The sequence below is a fragment of the Pempheris klunzingeri genome, chromosome 5, assembly GCF_042242105.1.
Source record: "Pempheris klunzingeri isolate RE-2024b chromosome 5, fPemKlu1.hap1, whole genome shotgun sequence".
Classification (NCBI taxonomy): domain Eukaryota; kingdom Metazoa; phylum Chordata; class Actinopteri; order Acropomatiformes; family Pempheridae; genus Pempheris; species Pempheris klunzingeri.
The window spans coordinates 7328739-7346915 of record NC_092016.1 but is presented as its reverse complement, the minus strand read 5'-3'; the positions used below and the strand labels follow the sequence as shown (position 1 = coordinate 7346915).

Genomic DNA, 18177 nt, shown 5'->3' with positions numbered 1-18177 from the left:
GACTCACTTGACACAGTTTGTCAAGAGTGGTGATGGTCTTATTTTGTACAGTTACTGGAGTGGAGGGGAGTTTGTCCCCATTTTTCCAATTTCTTGCAAGATCTCCATTCCCTTTTGGATATTTGACAGTCAAATATCTGGAATTTAATTACATCTAGGTGGCAGTTTAACACAGTGCAGGCATGAAAGCCTTACAAGACTATAAAGTCTTTGCTTACACAGCTGCCGTGGGGCTACGACATAAAATGTTAAGTGTCCTTTCTGTTCCCTTCTCCATTTGTCTGTTTATTTCCTCAAACTTGGCACCATTCTCTTGCAAGTGCATCTCGCAGCCAGGATTAATCAACATATCATCTGGTTTTTCTGTCTACTTTACAATCGGCACACCAACTTTTTTAAATTTTTTTTTATCAATGACACCAGAGTAATGTGCAGAACAAAAAGCTCAGAAAGTGTCAGTCATTTTTTTTATTAGAGCAGAAAAGTGAGCATGTAATTTTTTACACTGTTCCTTGGTTTCCAAAACAGTACAAATTACGATTTTTGTTTCAGTAAAATGTACATCACTTACAGTAAAAGAAAGGAGAGACATGTTCACCAAAAATATTATTTACATTTTTTACATTTAAATTAAGTTACTCTGTTCCATGTTTCAGCCACTGTTACAGAAGTTAAGTTACAACATTTGTGCACAGTTAGAAGCTGTAAACTAAACTAAATGAGCTAAAAAGTAGACAACGCTGATTCAAGGGAAACAATATTGATTGCAGAGACACATAAGGTAAGTGTTGTCTATTTTAACTGTATGCAAGGACAGGCTTGTTTGTACTTCCTTTAAAGTGACATATGTTAAAAATCAAAGCGATTCTTGTCATTGGAGGCACCTGCTATTCATAAAGATTGGTTTCAATTAATAGGGACAATAAACCCAACTTCTTTTGAGAAAAAGTAAAAATTGGGGTATGACAATGAGGTTTTGAGCATAATATATATATATATAAAATATATTTTGTGCAACAGTATACCACACAGCTCCCCAGGAAGCTTTTGTAGCTTTTCTGATTAGCATTATTTTTTTTTTTTTTACAAATCTTCTAAGTGCAGGAGCAAATCATAACAGCGTAACTGGATAATGGCACAGATGGGCGCTGCTGATGCACCCGATGTAGCATGCAAACAGCCACTCAGACAGGACAATGACAACATGTGTTTGCAATACAATAAATGGAAGAAAAATTATGAGGTAGATGGCCGATAGTGAATGAGCACAGCAGAAAGACTTCTTTGTTATTCTTTCTTAAAGTAAAATCTGGGCTGGATTTTATAGTGCGGTGAAATGTAAGCAGGGTCAAATGTAGTCGACAAAAATCTTGAAGGTGGTCCCTAGTGTATTCTTCATAAATGTGTTTCTACAATTTAAAAGGAAGTCTCTTTCCTTAATAGTGAGCACAGTATTGCTATGCAAGGGGTACAAAAGAACAAAAATAGCAACTGCAGCATCAGGACAACCAGCTAATATGTCTAAGTGTTCTTTTCCTACCTTGGACAACAGACTAATTGGACATGGCTGGACTTGGCTAATTTAAAAGCTCTACATGGGACAGAGGAGGTATGATTCCTATAAGCAGGACATCAGTTCTTCAGGTTAGTGTTTCTTACACTGTACAGGTGTTCACCGAAACACACTTAATCTTACTATTACATTTACATTTTCACATTTATAAATATTGTGCATTGGTTAGTAACAGCAATCCTGAGATGCACGTCACTATCTCATCAAGAGTCCATGCTCTCCACCTTTGGCATTGCCCGACAACAGGATTCACGATGGCTTCCTCACGATTGAAAAAAACCCAACAAAAAACAGCTCTTTTCATGACTCAATGTCTTCAACAGTTTTTTTTCTATAAAAAAAGGACCAGACACAAAGAGATCATCCCGATTAAGGATGATCAAGGGGAACACGGCCTGGACAGAAATCCCTCCTCTGACCAGAAACATCTTGGATGTCCCCCCAGCAGAGGAGGACGTCCACACTAAAGCACTTTGAAAAAGAGCACAGGGGATAAGGGCAACTGCAGGAGTGAAGGTGGGAGGTCAAGGCAGGGTTATGTCTCAGTGGTGGTTGCAGTTTCGTAGTTTGTCTAGTTCTGCTTGTTGCCATACATGAGGGGAATGATGTAGACAGAGATGTCATCTCCGGAGCCTAATCTGTCGTTTGATATCCTCCAGCCTCGATCCTTCAGCACCCCTCGTGCTCTCATCACCAGGTCTTGAGCTGCCATTGTGTACCTGTCATAACAAACGGGATAAATCATTAAGGTGCAGTCAAAGCGTGGTGATGTGAAGTAAAATGAACGGTCACATCTGATAATGATTATGCACTGAATTAAAAGAAAGAGAAAATATTATGTTGGACTTTTGGAACTCCTCTAACATGAGAGGAGCAGTCAGAACATCCTGTTAATAGGCATTTCCTTGATACCAGAGAAAAGACTTATCTAAATGTTTGGAAATTTGCATAATTACAACAAGATAACAACGCTCATCCTCTTCAGATACGACTAGGGTGAGGGGAAGTTCAGCCTCGGCTGCTGAGCGCAGCTGTGCGATGTGCGGACGTGCCTGTGCTGGTCGTCGGGGTCGCAGTTTGCCAGGAAACAGGTGACTGCTTCAGCTACTTCCTGGTTCGAGAGAACGTCCCACAGACCGTCAGTTCCCAGCACCAGAACGTCATCGGCTCCATGCTCGCACTGCGCCAAAGGGTAAACTTTGACCTGAAGGTGAACGGGGAGGAATAGATGAGAAATCTATGGTTACTGGGAAGTGCGAGTCAGAATCACACGTCAGACGCTGACGTGAGCCATTCTTCTCACTGAGCTGCTCACAACTACAATTTAAACTACATGAAGTGAACGCTGCAAACGCTCTAAATTTAGATAACCCAAAATTAGGAAAAATAGTTTCTTTTTTCACTTATCCCTCATAGTGTCTAGCCAAGCAGACAATCTAGTCTCATTTATCCAGGTTTTGTGACATCCGCTTCTAAGATTCATGCCTCCACAATAAACAGTATTTTAATTGTGGTGCTAAAATATATCTAAAAAAGGGACACTATCAGCCTGGCACAGCAGTGCTTTGAGCTAAAGGCTAATGTTGGCATACTAACATGCTTACAATGATAAAGTGTCCTAATTTTATACTACATATTCTCTGCATAGTGTACGCACTATATACTAATCTTTAAAGTATATTGTTCTTGAAGTTAGTATACAAGAAATCAACATTTTAATCATTTTAAACTAATAGGAAATCATATATTAGATAATAGTTTTTTTATTTAATATTAGTTTGACTTGTTTCGATCAGAAGCTGATCGACAGGCCAGTTAACGGAGGGAGAGTCAGCGTGAACGGCAGCATCATCACACCAACAATGAACAGTGAACCACAACCATCAGTCTTTAACATTTCCCCTTTATTTGTCAAAGTCTAAACTGTTGGGCAGCACGAACTCTGCGCCTGATTGAATAAGAATGATCTCCGTGTGGATCATGAGCCTCGGCGTGGCGGTAAACCTTGTGAGCTTTGCAAGAGAGAAACAGACTGAGGCTATCAATCCCTGAAAGAGACGGCAGTTCCTGGAATCAATTTCAAAATAGAGATTTCAACAGCAGTAAAATATTTCTGGAGGAGGGGTGATGATGGAGCAGTTGATTTCTGACCCAGCACTCATATTTTTGATCTTGTGATGTTGTACGATGACTACAAGTGCCAAGTTTTGGCTTTTTCATATAACCTGAAAGCAATCACTGACTCTAAATTGACATGTTTGGGGGAGGACGCTCTCCCACAGATACGATTTCTTTATATAGTAATTGTCTATTTTTCCCTGCAGGCGGACCTCTAACGCTCAGGTTTGACATGTCTCACATGTACTGATATTGTGTTTGCACTGTATCTGAAACAATAGTGAGCACGAGAATCTCGGAGAAAGAAATCTGAAAAGAAATACATCAAAAAGGAAGCTGAACTATGACTGAACTCGGTGGGCAATGAATTAAAGATCAAGAGAATTCATGGGCTTCTTGACTACTGCAGTAGACTCTGGGAGGGAAAGGAGTCATTTGAGAGCGACGGTTGGTGGAGAATGTTAATGTTACGCTGACCACATAGTTCACAGTGCGGACTGTTAATGACCAAAGGCGTTTTACATCGTTACCTCTCCTTTTATCAGGGAGCCAAGGTTAGGAGGTAAAATAAAAGGAAAGATCCACCATAAAATACTGTAACATTACTGTTGATGATGGCGGAGTTGCACTTCTACGATTCTGTTTTTTTTTTTATTTTCCATATGCATACATCTCTCAAATGTCTGATGAAAAACATCAATCCAGAGAGAAATCCATTACAAGACCACTTTACCCACTTTTTTCGTACGCCTATCCCTTGTCTAGGAGATTATGCTTAATTCAAATAGTGGAAATGTAAGAAATCGCTAATTGAAGTGCCACTTTTAGAAGAGCGGGTAAGTAAGCACGAGCAAATTCCCAACCTTTTAGTTCTTAGTAATGTATAAACAACACATGGAGCCTACCTCTGGGCAGCAGGACAGGAAGGGCTTAATGTAGATGTTGGAGTCGTGCACTTTGAGGTTGTGGTCCCCGAGACCTCTGGTGACCCCAATGGTCGCCAAAACACGAGCCTGCAAAACATCAGAGGCACGTAAAGCACCAACAGACTGCTTCTTATTTTCGTTCAGCCCAGTTCCCTCAGAGTAAAGCTGGAGTGGCTCATTTAAATAATGTTCCTTTTCTTCTATATTCTTTACTGAACAGGAAGACGTGAGAGAGACAGTGGAAGTGGAAGTGTTGAGGGATGTTTTGAGTCATTTCTGAAATGGGCAAACATGGCAAAAAGGTTATTATTGCACTGTTTTATTTAGGTGTAAACCAGTATGAGTGCAGCCAGAATACGTGTGTGCACAGCTACAGCAGGCCAAGCACAGTAAGTGGAAGTTGAACCAGGAAATTGGTGAGTGAATACAGTTTGGGTCCTAATTTTACTGTTCAACTTCATTTTTTCTTCCAAGTTGGTTTGGCAAACCTTGTTTAAAGCCTGTCTGCACATCTGACTGCTCGCATTTCTTGTCCTTGTCAAACTCGTTTGTTTATTGAAGAAGGGACAGTGCACACTAATTAACATCATGTAAACACCATATAAATGTGCCAGATTTAGCCAAATTTTCATCTGCAGTCTCTGGCAAGTTGATGGCATATATTAAAAAAAAACACAGACAAAAGCAGTAGAACAATGACTGCAGTGTTATCATTAGCGAAAGAAATGATGGGCAAAACTACAAAAAACAAGTTGTAGCGGGTAGAGTTGTGTAAACCTGTCTGATATGTTGAGCACGACGTGATAAGTAGCTAAAGAATATTTTGACAGGTTCTGCTAATGAACTGCTAGTGCTTATAGCAGACAGGCTGCACTACATATGAAGCTATGAAGACATTTATGACCAAGAGCATACATACTCCCCTCAGTGAATCCTCCTTGGATGATTTTGTTCATTAAAATACTATACGGTATTAGTGAGCCTCCTGTGAGTCCATGGCATTCCTCCCTGATAATTGTAAAGAATAACCTGCTTGGCAAATCCCTTGCCACATTTCACTGACAGATACAGGCTGTCCCCAGTGGGAATCTTTATCTGGATGGATGAGCAGCATTTAGGCAAATAAACACAAGATCACTGTCAGCATCTTTCAGTTTTGTGAGTGCCTAACAATTGTTCCCCCGAGCTCCAGACGCCATCAAACTCATTTGTAAGCTGTACAAAACTCTTTTTTAACTCCTACTGTCTGCACAGATCGCCGCCACCGCTTCTAAAAATGGCCACTGGCACAGGACTGGGGAACTGGGCTAATTGAATCTACTGTACAGCGTATGAGACATGGGGGCACGTAAGGATGGGGGAAGGAGCACAAGGGCGAGTGAGGTCTGGTAGGAATGAGCCTGGATCAGTATGCAGCACGGAGAGAGGGAGAGAGAAGGAGACAGAGAGGTGGAGAGAAGAGAGAGTGTTTCAAAGTGGCGGCAAAGCTCCTCCGGCGGAGAAGGGGAAACATCCTGGGATTAATTGTTGAGCGTTGGGGCCCAGCAGGCTGCGCGCCGGGCTTTGAAGTGCTCTGGCGTTCCTCTCCCTCGCACAAAGCCCCCTCACTCTATCAAGCCATCTCCGCGTCTCACTTCAAAGGGAGGAGACGCAACGTGGGCACGGTCAACTGTGCAGGGGCAAACCCGAATATGATTGCAAGCAGAGAGCAATGTGCCGTGACATCTGCCATACGTCGTCAAACGTAAATCTACTGTCTGTCTGTGTTAAACATGGAAAAAGGAGAAGGCCAGAGTGAGAACATATTGGGACCTATCATGTTCCCTCTCTGACCTTCTCAGTGCAACAAGGACAAGGTGCACATCAGCACGTGTAAAGTAATCACTGAGGGAAAGGAAAATGTCACGAATGGGTTGCTGAGCGTTTGACCTTTTCTTTTATCTTTCATATCAAAACATTGACAAGACTCTCCGGCAAGTCAGTGTATTATGATGTTATAGCCTACTCCAATTAGCTTGTGTCAGTTTTGGGACACTTTCCAGCCACCGTTCATCACATTTCCATCATCTTAAATGTTCCACATTATGCAAAATGCCCATTTTAATTTTACAAATAAAATATGACAAGAGACCCTCTGAGAGAAGACCATCCTCTCTCTTTCACTTTCAGTAAACGCTCTGTTTAGATTTGGCTCCCTTCATGATGTCATCAGGGGTTCTGTTGATCATGTGACCTCCTTCAGCCCTTCAGCAGGCCGACTGCCCCGCACACTAAAAACCTCCTGAATCCACCTCACTGTCCGCTGTTGGTTGCTTTTTCCCTCACTAACTCCGGCTCCTTGTAACAACGAAGATGTCGAAGGTAAAGGTCTAAAACGGAGCGTGCAGAAAGAGGCTGAAAACAGCTGCAGCGGCCATGTCAGCTTTGAGGAAAATAATGTAAACCATGTAAACACATTCTATTAGGACCTCCGAATACAAGTATGAACTTGAAAATGAGCAGAATGTGGGACCTTTAAAGGGTGGCTTCAATGGGAGCTACTTTTTACCTGCTGTGGGACATAAAAACAAACATCAAGTCCATTAGAGATATTGTTGTGCCATAGGTTGGTGCAGGATGTGAAAGCTTGTGGAAAAAGAGGCCAGGAATGCTTTCCACTGGCAGGCTCCTCCACACAGTGACAGGGGGAGGAGGGGGAGGGAGAGGGGGTGACTAATGGTGCCCTGGCGAGCTTTGATTACAGGCGAGGCGCACAAGGCTGTGGGAGTAACTCTGTCAGCGAGCGGCCGCCGAGTACTTCTTACCTTCTTCCCTTCGCCGTAGATCAGGGGAAACTTTAGGTCATCGTCCTCGATGGTTTTATATGCCCTGCACAGAGGAGAGAGGACACTTTAATGGGTTTTTGGTTTATGGCAGGCAGCGCACACGTGCCCTGGAGATACATTGCCTCCGCGCCCCCCGCAGGCCCTGCTGCCGAGGCGACTGGCACAGAGAGAAAGAGTATGCCAGGAGGAAAAAGAGAGACGGTGAGGGGAAAAAAAAATCCACCCAGACATCACACAGAGAACGACACAGAGCCTTTGCATATTTCTCTTTTTTTTTTTTTCTTTTGAGCTGATGTTATAAAAGTCTCTCTAGCGACAAAGAGTCGCCAAAGATGGATGTATAAGACACTCTTGGATTACTGTCAGTTTTCTGTGTGTGTGTGTGTGTGTGTGTGTGTGCGTGCATGTATATCTGTGAAGGTCTGGATGTAAAGTGGCCGAATGATGCAAGAGCATCCACGTTTACATTCCCCTGCTCTCAGAACAGTGTTTAAACTTCCCCTACTGATGAATAATTTACCATCCTCAGACTGGGACCAGACAGAGCTGCAGTACAAGGAAGAAGACTGTATAATACCATTCATGCCAGGGCTTAAGATACACTTTTCAGCTCTACCAGCTGCAGTGAAGAAACCCTGCCCTCTTACTCCTAGTGAGAATACTTCTCTTTTTAAAGTTTTACTTCAGAGGAACAGCTGTGTCACTATACAGCACCAGAAACATTACAAATTTGAGCCAATCTCCAGAGGAGCTGCCAGGAGAAAGTTTTCCATTCACAACTCACACCAGGTGCTACGAATAGAGAAATCTGGATCTGTTGTGAAGGCAGTCCTTACCTGGATCAAATAACATGTACAAACACAGGCCACGCTTTATCTTAGCCCACAGACTGGAGGAAATAAGGGAGAAATCTTCATAACTGTCATTGAAATGGTTTGAAGTGAATTTAGAGTGCTTTTGATGGTGAAAAATATGGAAAATAATAATGTAATTAAGTCTTATTTGCAAATATCATGTGACCCAGGCCTGCTCTACACACTTTATCCAATGTATTTCAGCTGCTGTGAAGCAGATTAGCAGGGACCAGGATGGTTTTTACATTACTGCTGGTTCCACTCAGAGAGACCATATGTTTCCACCTTAGGCGAGCGCTATACTGCTGCACTCAGCACTTTTTTAACAGTGTGCAGAGCGAGTACTATCACAGCGAACGCAGCCCGCAAACACAGAAATACAGTCTGCTGCCTGAGACTCTTTGAGTGGAGAGGTATAGCACGAAATAATGGCCCACTGAAGAGTTTCCGCACTAATGTTTGCAATATTCATGGTGTGGAAAAACCTCTAAAAACAGCAGTTTAGTGATGTAAAACTTAAATTGAGCATTAAAAGAGGCACTCGTTGCACTGGGGCAGCATCTAAAAAAAAAAACACAACATAGAGACACGCGCTTTATGTCATTATTTCAAAGATGTCTTGGATGAAATCCCCAGAGCCTGCTGTCGGGGACAGTCTCTCTCTTGAGACTTGTGTCTACAGCGAATCCACCCTGTCAGACTGGAGAAGTGTGTGACAGACAGAGAGAGATACACATTAATCCTGTTAGAATACCTGCTTCCCCCTCTGGGTAAGCAGGAGAGTGGTGGGTTGCTCAAGGGCTTTACTGTTTGACCACAACACTGAGCGCTTTCACATATTGGTTGCCCGATGTTACAGAGAGTGACTGACTGACAGAGTGAGAGAGAAAGAGAGAGAGAGAGGGAGGGAGGGAAAGAGGGGGTTGCATTATCCTCTCTGCAGGTGTCGAGAGACGAGGCAGGAGAGGAGGGGAGTGATGTCATCCCCATTCAAGGGGGTGACAGAGGCATTAGCAAACATTGTGTGCTCAGCATCCCGATCTGCACACACGCTATCATATGTACATCCCTACACACTGAAACGCAAGTGCAACCGGACACACACACACACACACACACACACACACACACACGTCGACAGCCTTCGAGGTGACCTTGTGGCGGGCCTGTCAGCACCCAATGAGTCAGACAAATTGGAGCAATTGACAGTTGGGTTCAAATGAAGTTTTTGGCCAACACTGATGGGCTTTTCATAGGCTGAGTGGTGCTTTCAGGAGCAAAGTCAGGCCACAGTTAATGGCAGTGACCCGACGGTTCTCCAAATGTAAGCTGTAGGTATTAGTCACATCGGTACAAAGGCAGAGTGGGAGAAGAATGGAAGAAGGGGAGGAGGAGCAGAAGAGGGAGTACAAATGTGTGACAGTGATGAAGGTGTGTAGTAGTCTCCCTCCTCTCTCATTCATTGTATATAGGATCAGTGGGAGGACAGACACCCCTGTGGGCGTGGGTACCAAAGAGAGACAGCTTGAGCACCATTCATTGTCATCTATCACTGCCCTCCCATGTGGCCTACACATCATTTTTCTCTACATCTTACCAACCTGTTCTTCCTCGCCTCTACCTCTCCTCCTTAATCTCTATTCCCATCTTTGCAGCTTATCTCAGTCTACTTACATTTCTCTCTGTCTTAAAAGCAATTTTCCTCTCATTTGTTCTTTTTCCTCTCTCTCTCTCTCTCTCTCTCTCTCTCTCTCTCTCTCTGTCTGTCCTTTCCAGCCACCCACCCTCTTCCCCACCTTCCCCCCCGCCTGGCTGGCCGTGTTGCTGTGGCATTTGGATCGTGTCGAACACGGCCGACCGCTCAACATCCATCACACTGGGACATGTCGCAAACAAAACCGCCCGCCATCCCGGTGACAGTGACCATCACAGTTGGCAGCGCCAGAAGCCAGCTCACATTCCGGCCCAACTGGCCGAGAGAGGGGGAGGTAAAGAAAGCGAGGGAGGAAGACAGAGAGAGGTGGGCTGTGGACCTGTTTGCCTTCATTAGAGCGCGCCCTTGATCATAGATGCCTTTGAGGGAACTGGATGGCAGCTCACACCTACACACACACAGCATGTGGGCACACTGGCTGCATATACAGACAGGAGAGTGTACATGTACAGACAGAGAGCTGCAGAGACATTAAAAGAATATCCTCTGTAGAGCATCTGAACTGCACCTATACAACATGACACAGTTAAGTCAAACCCACACACATCACAGCAATCAGCCACGCTGGCTGACAGGCTGCTAATTTAAGACCCAGACTTAGTCCGGGTGAAACAAGCAGAACTGGGTAGAACCTGATTAAAAATACATCACAGGCCGTCTGCACTGCTGAGACAGTAAGCAGGCAGACAGCAGACTGAGCAGAGAGTTCTGGGCCCAATAAGGAACACAGCGGCTGACTGACCTACATCTGCTGAACCAAGCAGCGCCGCAAAACACAGCCGCACAGAGGTGGTGTCAGAAAACATACCGCTCATCTTTCCTCTGTCACCTGCACCCACCACTCATATATCAAAACGCATGCATGCATACACATGCGTAACACGTTTTCTACAGGGCACATACATAAATAAAACACTTCAAGAATGAAGAACTCAAGACATAACTAAGGACGGGTACTCAGGTATAATTTTGAGCTACTTATACATCACTTCTATCAATTCAATTGAATGCTACTTCTAATCCACTGCAATTCATTTCTCTATTTACCCATCTGTATTTATCTGGTAGCTATAGTCTATAGGCATATTAAAATTTTACATATAAAACATACAATCAGTTTAGATATAAGATATATAGAGTCATAGATTCACTCTCCAGTATACAAACTAGTTCAACTTAGCTCCACCTCATCAGGAAATAACAGTACACCATAATAATAATAACTAGTATATCAGTGTTATACAATAATGTATAATAAGGATTGGTGGATTATTGTCACTAATTTGAACTAATATACTTTATTGACTGAGTAATAATGCACCACTACCTTTACCTAATGTAACATTTTGAATACAGAACATTTATTTGTAAGGGAGTGTGTGTCCATGGGTAGATTGGTGACTGTGTTCGGCCTATGTGTCCTTTTTCCTTGGTCACATAAACATTACAGTTTATCAAATGTAACAATGTTCCACAGTTCACATAGCATTTATGCACAGATCTACAGATATATTTGCTTTAAAGTGCTGATTTCCTGACCTCCGTGATAGCTGAGAATAGCGTTTAACCTAACGTGACCGTATTAGCAGTGTTTGTAACTATGACTGTGCTACTTTAGGATTAAAGTGCTTCTGACAAAATGGAATTAAATCATCTACCCCCTGTGCACTTCTCTACTATATTTCCTCTCACTTTGACATCTCCATCTGTTTCTCAGCCTTTATGTACTCTCCTCTCTTCCTCAATTCCTTTGACCACAGTAATATAATGAGCTGGGTTTTTACTGCGCCCACAGATTTCTTTCTTACGTTCATCTCTCAAACAGAAGCAGAATTGTCAAGGCCACTTCCTGGCCACCTTCTCACAGTGAAGCTTCGAATAGCTGTTTTAGACGGGTGCACACTGAACAGGATGGATTGCTGTTAATGGCTATTTGCAATAGAGATACATTATAGGAAACCACTCAAACATAGATAATGACACAAATTAATCTTTCAGCAAGGCATAATTATATAGAGCTGGACAGCAGAAATCATTTTCACATACATGTCTCTCAGATGAGAGAATGAGTAAATGGATCCAACTAGATACACAGGAAGTGTAAGGATGTAAAAGACTGAACAGCATTTTCAACATATGTGTTTAGCTTTGAATAATTTAGCAGGAAGGAGGAGGAGAAACTCAGTATCACACACATTGAAGGTAAATGCCAAACAGGAAGAAACCCGGTTGCATGCTGTGCCACTTATGCACTGCATATGACATTAAGAGATTAATTCAATCAGTAAATCAGACCAAAAATCAATAAATCAGTCAACTCACCATCCCGACATGGTGAAGTCACGGTACAGCATCCTCTTCCCCACCTCCTTTCTCTGGACTCTCCTCGGGAATTCCAGATGTGTAAACTCGTTCCCTAATAAGTGTGGCTGCATGTAGGCCTTTGATATGAAGAGAAAAAAAAAAAAAGAAACAGAGAATTTAGAAGAAGATTGACATGCCCAGGGGATAGGAAAAACAATTCCATAGTCTATTAAGCTGGCAAAGAGAGCAGGCAGTGTAAGAGAGACAGAGCTAAGCATAGCCGGTGTCTCGATGGGAGGGGAGGTCAGCTCCGTTAATATGTGACAGCTGTGCTCGCTAGCGAAGAGCTGAGAAAGGTTCTGTCTTACCAAAAACTGCAGCCGCTGTCTCTCTGACTCCGGCGTGAACTCTGCTGACATGGGGATGACTTCTCCGGCCCGGATAATGATGGCTCTGAGGGAGAGGAGCAGACAAAACAAAAGCCTGTTTGCCTAAGCTGGGACACTATTGCTCCCGCTGGCTGCAGAGCACAAGAAGGTGAGCGGCAGAGAAAGGACTGTTTCATTCTAAGGGTACCCATCTTTATAGTCAGCCCTGTGAGTATGTGCATCTCACCTGCTGTCCCCAGCGTTCCCAACGTAGAGCTTCCCCAGCAAATAGATGACCGCCAGAGCAGTGCAGCCGCCCGAGATGTTGTAAACTGCCTTCTCCTTCTCTATCTTCACATCCTAAATACAAACAGACACACATACACACACACAAATTAATCTTCTAATGAGAGCACATAATCCAAACCCATCCCTCTCCCATCATGTTTCTAATCATCACAGCCTCTAAAACTTTTTCCTATCGTGCAGCTGCACACAGCATTTAAGCAAGAACCTGATACCAAGTAAAATATGGCCCGACTCTGAAAACCTGCTGTGATGCCTTTATTAATTATAGCACTGTAATGAATTCATTTATCAATAGCGCCATGAGTCAAGGTGCAATAAAAACTAAATGGAGACCAAAAGGATAGGAGAGGAAGTTTGGAAGGGCCGCTGGTTATTATACCAGTTAATTAGCCCAGATTAATTTGTTGCTAATTAAACCAAAAAAAAAAAAATGATTTGAAGAAACCCATGCTATCAGTTCATTCATTAGATGAATAATTAACCTGTCAGCGAATTAATCAAAATGCTAACATAAATTTGAACTGAGCTGCTCACACTTGGTTTAACCCTGTTATGCTCTCCATGGCTATTGTTGGCCTGTGGTTAAAAGCTCCTCGGGGACTTTAAATTGCAAAACAGAAGCAGGAAGTTAATCCAGAAAAATGGACGACCCCTCTAGCGCCTCCCTCACATCCCTCCGTCACCATCAACAGATTGAGTGGGATGAAAAATGTTTGCGAACGCATTTGCAGAGAGGCCATCCCTAACATGTTTTCCCATGAGGGATGTTACTCCAACGAATGCATATCGCCTTCTGCTCCACCGCTGATGACCTCCATCTGATTACAACTGTGAGAATGTGTGTGTGTTTGTGTGTGTGTGTGTGTGTGTGTGTGCAGTCAGTGTCTGTGAGTGGTTCTCTGACGGGAGACAGCGGTGGATTGTAATGTAAGCGTACATTGTGTGCATAAATCTGTGTGAGTTTGTCTGATTCACACTCACACATCAGCCTTTGCTTCCAGACACAAAGTGCACGTATACAGTTTGTGCATAAAAAGAAGCCATTTCTGTGGCAGGATGCGTGTGTGCGACTTAATACATGCCTGTGCTTGTGTATATTTTTGTAAGGACTATTCAGTGCAAGACCGAATGTGTGTGTGTGTGTTTGGATCCATGTGTGTTTTTCTGTACGCCTGCACTCCATCGTCTTTTCTAGTTACAAAACAAACACACACAGTCGCACACCCACTCACTGTTGCTGCTATACACATTTCTCAGGAGTGTGGGGGCATGAAGGAGTACGGAGGATGAATATGTGTGTATGTGTGTGTGTGTGTGTGTGTGTGCTGGGCAGGGTGAACAAATGTGTCCTTCACCATGAATGAATAATGAATCCATAGCAAGCCATACATATTTATCCTCCCTGTATCCAATGCCTCTGGCTGCAGGCAAAGTCTTTAATAATGAAAATGCCTGCATAAACATCTACACCGTTCTCCTCTCCACTTCCGCCAGGAAGAATCTAACAACCGAGCTAAATAACCAGCAGGCAGAGGGAGAGGGAGAGACATGCAATGCCCAAACACACACATCCCATTCCACCAAACTGCCATAACCATCATTGCAACTCAAGAACGGCTCCTGTACTTCTTCAAATTAAACTCTGCACTCTTTCCTTGAAAGCAGGAGAAATGCTGCCGAGGCATCTCTCAACACCTCTCATACCAACAAACATCTTTATATAGTATAGTGTCAGAGAGCAGCGATGGCAGAGAAAGAAGTTAAACGGTGGAAAAGATGGAATAGACAGCGAGACAGGTAATTAACTGAATTAATCACTTTAACTAAATTTACGAATCAGTGGCATGTCAGCTGTTTTTGAGGGCAAGAATGACCTTTGGGCAAATTCTTCCTGAAAATTGGCTAAAGCTACATTAATATACAGCCTTAATAACCTGCTGCCAACACACACACACACAACCCGCCTTTGTGACTGTCAGTATCCAAGCATTAATGAATAAATGAAAGCGTTAACCTGCCCTGGTTGTTCTCTGCACTGAGATTGAAGACATTAATAAACATAGAAAATGGATGGATGGTTAATCTATAATATAATTGACAATTCATACCAATTCATAGTTACAGGAATGGTTTAAGATTCTGGGTTACATGCTTATATCTATGATTAGCTCAACCTGACCACACACACGTACACAGTACCAGATACAATCTTGTGCTGAAGAGGATCATAAGGCCGTTGATCTCATCCCCTCTTATTCCTCTCCTGAGCCAACCAAACAGTTTGGCTGATAAGCCTTTGTCTCTGAGCTACATGTTGTTTTGATGTTTACACATCCTAAAGTGATTATCGGGCTTCAGCAGCCGCTCAACGTGCAGACCGCTTCCACAGGAATGCAGCGAGTCGTGTCAGAGGAGCATTAAAGGCGGACCTCGCTGATAAGATACAGGGACTCCGTGAGACAAAGATTTAGAGTGATAACAAACCTTCCTAAGATTCCCTGACACTTCCCATTTTCTGAAAGAATGAGCTTCATTAAAAAAAATAAGACAGGGGTGAGGGGGTGAGATAGTGACATAATCGACTTTTGGGTGGTTACTCAGCAAGTGGAAGTGACAGTTTTTGTTCCGAGTGGAAATGTGTACCATTTTAAACCAGGCTGCATCTAATTTTATAAAAAATGACTGAAATGAAATTAAAATAAATGACAGCTGTGGAGGAAAACAGACACTGTAATTAGAGGCCATGGGTGAGGAGACAAAGCTGTAACAGTGAAACACTGCACAATGAACTGTATATATATTGTATGTGTTTTAATATACAGCTCTCTGCAGAACACCTTCACACCACTATTTGACCGTTTTGTAGCGGTCAGGTTTGAGGTACGCTGTGGCATAAACTGCAAGGTTTGAAATGGTGGATTTCCATGCACTTGCCCTTTAAGAAAGAGAGAGGACGCAGAGGGTAAAAAGTGCAGATTCAGAGCTGCAGAGCTAAAGAGGCATGTGAGAGGAGAGACGGGAAGCAGAGCGAGACATAGATGTTTGCTGATTGCTAGGAGTCGTGGGCAGATGTGTTTCTGTATGAGGAGAAGATGAAGAGAAAACGGAGGCAGAAGAGAAATAAAAAATTAAAAAAAACTGTTGCATTGCAAGGCCATAATGTTAACCTCCTATGATCTGATTCCTGCTCAGTTTCTGCAGATCACTGCCATGTTATTTCAACAAATCTCACCGTGACATGATGACACTGACACTGTCCACTGTCCAATAAGTCATTTGAAACACAATCCTCATGACTCTGAAACAAAATCTCCATGCCATTCACCGAAAATACGCTTTTCAATTCATTAACTGATCCTTATACAAGCATTGATCACACTTACACACCAAGCCATAAGTGCCCCAATACAACATCTCCCTTTTTACAGCCATGTGGCTCAGTAAAAATAGTTGATTGCACACTTCCACCTAGTGGTGAAAAGGTGGAATCACCAGGATGTACTGGGAGATGTAGTGGAGGGTACTACTTCATCAAGATCTAATATATACAGTATATAACATACATATAATGTAGAAAACATTAAATATAATGGGTCTGTTGTCAATCACAAAAATGGTAATCTAAATACATTTTATATTCATGTATTTTTTACGTGCTGTATATGTGGTCTCAGATTAAACTAAGATAGTGGATTCATTCATTTACAGAAAATAAATCAGTTTATCACTTGACGTGATTTTGTAGGTTAAAAATGGTTTAAAAAAAAAAATGTGGTGTTTCCAGTGTCACAAATGTGAATGTGTTCTGATATCTTAGTCTTCTGTCAGAGAAAACTGTTTTGGTCTGTTCACTTAACAGCTCACGTCATCAGGGACCTTGAAAATAATCAGTACATTAAGTGATAATACAACTAATGAAAAGAAAATGAATAGACAATCTTTTCATTGAGGGGGATTTCCCTTCTCTTGCGTACTACACTTAATTAAAGTAATTTCCATGGCTGAATTTGCAGGCAGGCATCACACTGTCTACATGACCGAGTAAAACCACTTTGATGTCAGAACAAGAAGGGAGACTTTAATCTCTCATGAGATCATTACTCTTTCGCAACCCAGCAAAGGACAAACATAACAGCGAGTGTTTGCTAGAAACTCTGATGTTGCAACTGAGATGAGTGGCCTTTGACGTCTTCACCCTCAAAGCCTGTCAGGCAGGCCCGCACTGTTTTGATTGGCTCTGGTCTTAATCGCTTGGCCTCTGCATGAGTTAAATCTCCAGCATCCACTTACAGCACGGCCAGATGGCCAGAGTGTGTGACCTGCAGCAGCTAGAGGGGAAAAGTACATCACTTCTTCTGGCTCTGAGGCCGTTTGCTGGCTGGCTGACTGACTGACTGACTGACTGACTGACTGACTGACACCATATACTTCCAGTTTAACGGAACCATCATACATTATACATTTGGAAAAGTTACATGGCTTATTAGTACATGTAAATTTGTGCGTGTTGTTATTGGGATTTTGGGTACATTTCACTCTGTGTTCACACTGTAAACCTCATGCACCTCATGGCCTTCGCCTTATTGGTAAGACATCTATTCACATCTCCGCTCTGCTAAAAGAGAACGACACTCCAGACGAATTTATGTCAGCTTAGAGCTGTACAGCAAATACTTAACATCTATCTTTTAAGTGTCAAATACTAATATTCTAATACTGGCTCGATAGCTGCATAAGAGGCAGACACAGATGGAATACTAACTGTGGTGATGAAATACTAACTTGGTGAAATACGAACTGTTCAAACATACTGAGCACAGTGAGGCAGCAGAGGGGTGGATCATTGTGATTTTAGGGCTTTCTATGGGTGCTTTGATTTATTTTTTCCTGACCACATCCACAGCTCTTTATGGAGAAAGGAACAAAAAGCGTTTCAAGCCCATAAAGGGAGGGGTTTTTAAGACTCAAAACATGGTTGTGTTTGTAGTGTCAGTTTACTGGGCTTAAGAGTTGAGATATTGTAATAAAACAAAGGTGTTTGTGCTTCACAGTATGCTCTTTGTTCTGCATCCAAAGGTCACCGACAACAAGGAAATGATTTGTGTGTCTGTTTATCTTTGTAAATCAACAGCAGGAAGCTGGGAGGTCTATGTGCATTTCGCTTAACCTTCCAATTACAGTGAATC

The 18177-nt window shown here is 42.7% G+C and overlaps 1 protein-coding gene across 1 annotated transcript in view; it reads right to left on the bottom strand.

Moving 5' to 3' along the window:
* Positions 1-483: 483 nt before the first annotated feature.
* Positions 484-18177, bottom strand: part of ppm1h (protein phosphatase, Mg2+/Mn2+ dependent, 1H) — a 29777-nt gene continuing 12083 nt past the window's right edge. Inside the window, exons 4-10 of the mRNA XM_070830576.1 lie at positions 12930-13042; positions 12683-12767; positions 12333-12451; positions 7422-7485; positions 4597-4704; positions 2626-2777; positions 484-2292 (exon numbers count right to left, since the gene is read on the bottom strand). Of these exons, the coding sequence (XP_070686677.1) occupies positions 2145-2292; positions 2626-2777; positions 4597-4704; positions 7422-7485; positions 12333-12451; positions 12683-12767; positions 12930-13042 (789 nt within the window). The 3' untranslated portion in view covers positions 484-2144. The remainder of the gene's footprint in view (positions 2293-2625; positions 2778-4596; positions 4705-7421; positions 7486-12332; positions 12452-12682; positions 12768-12929; positions 13043-18177) is intronic.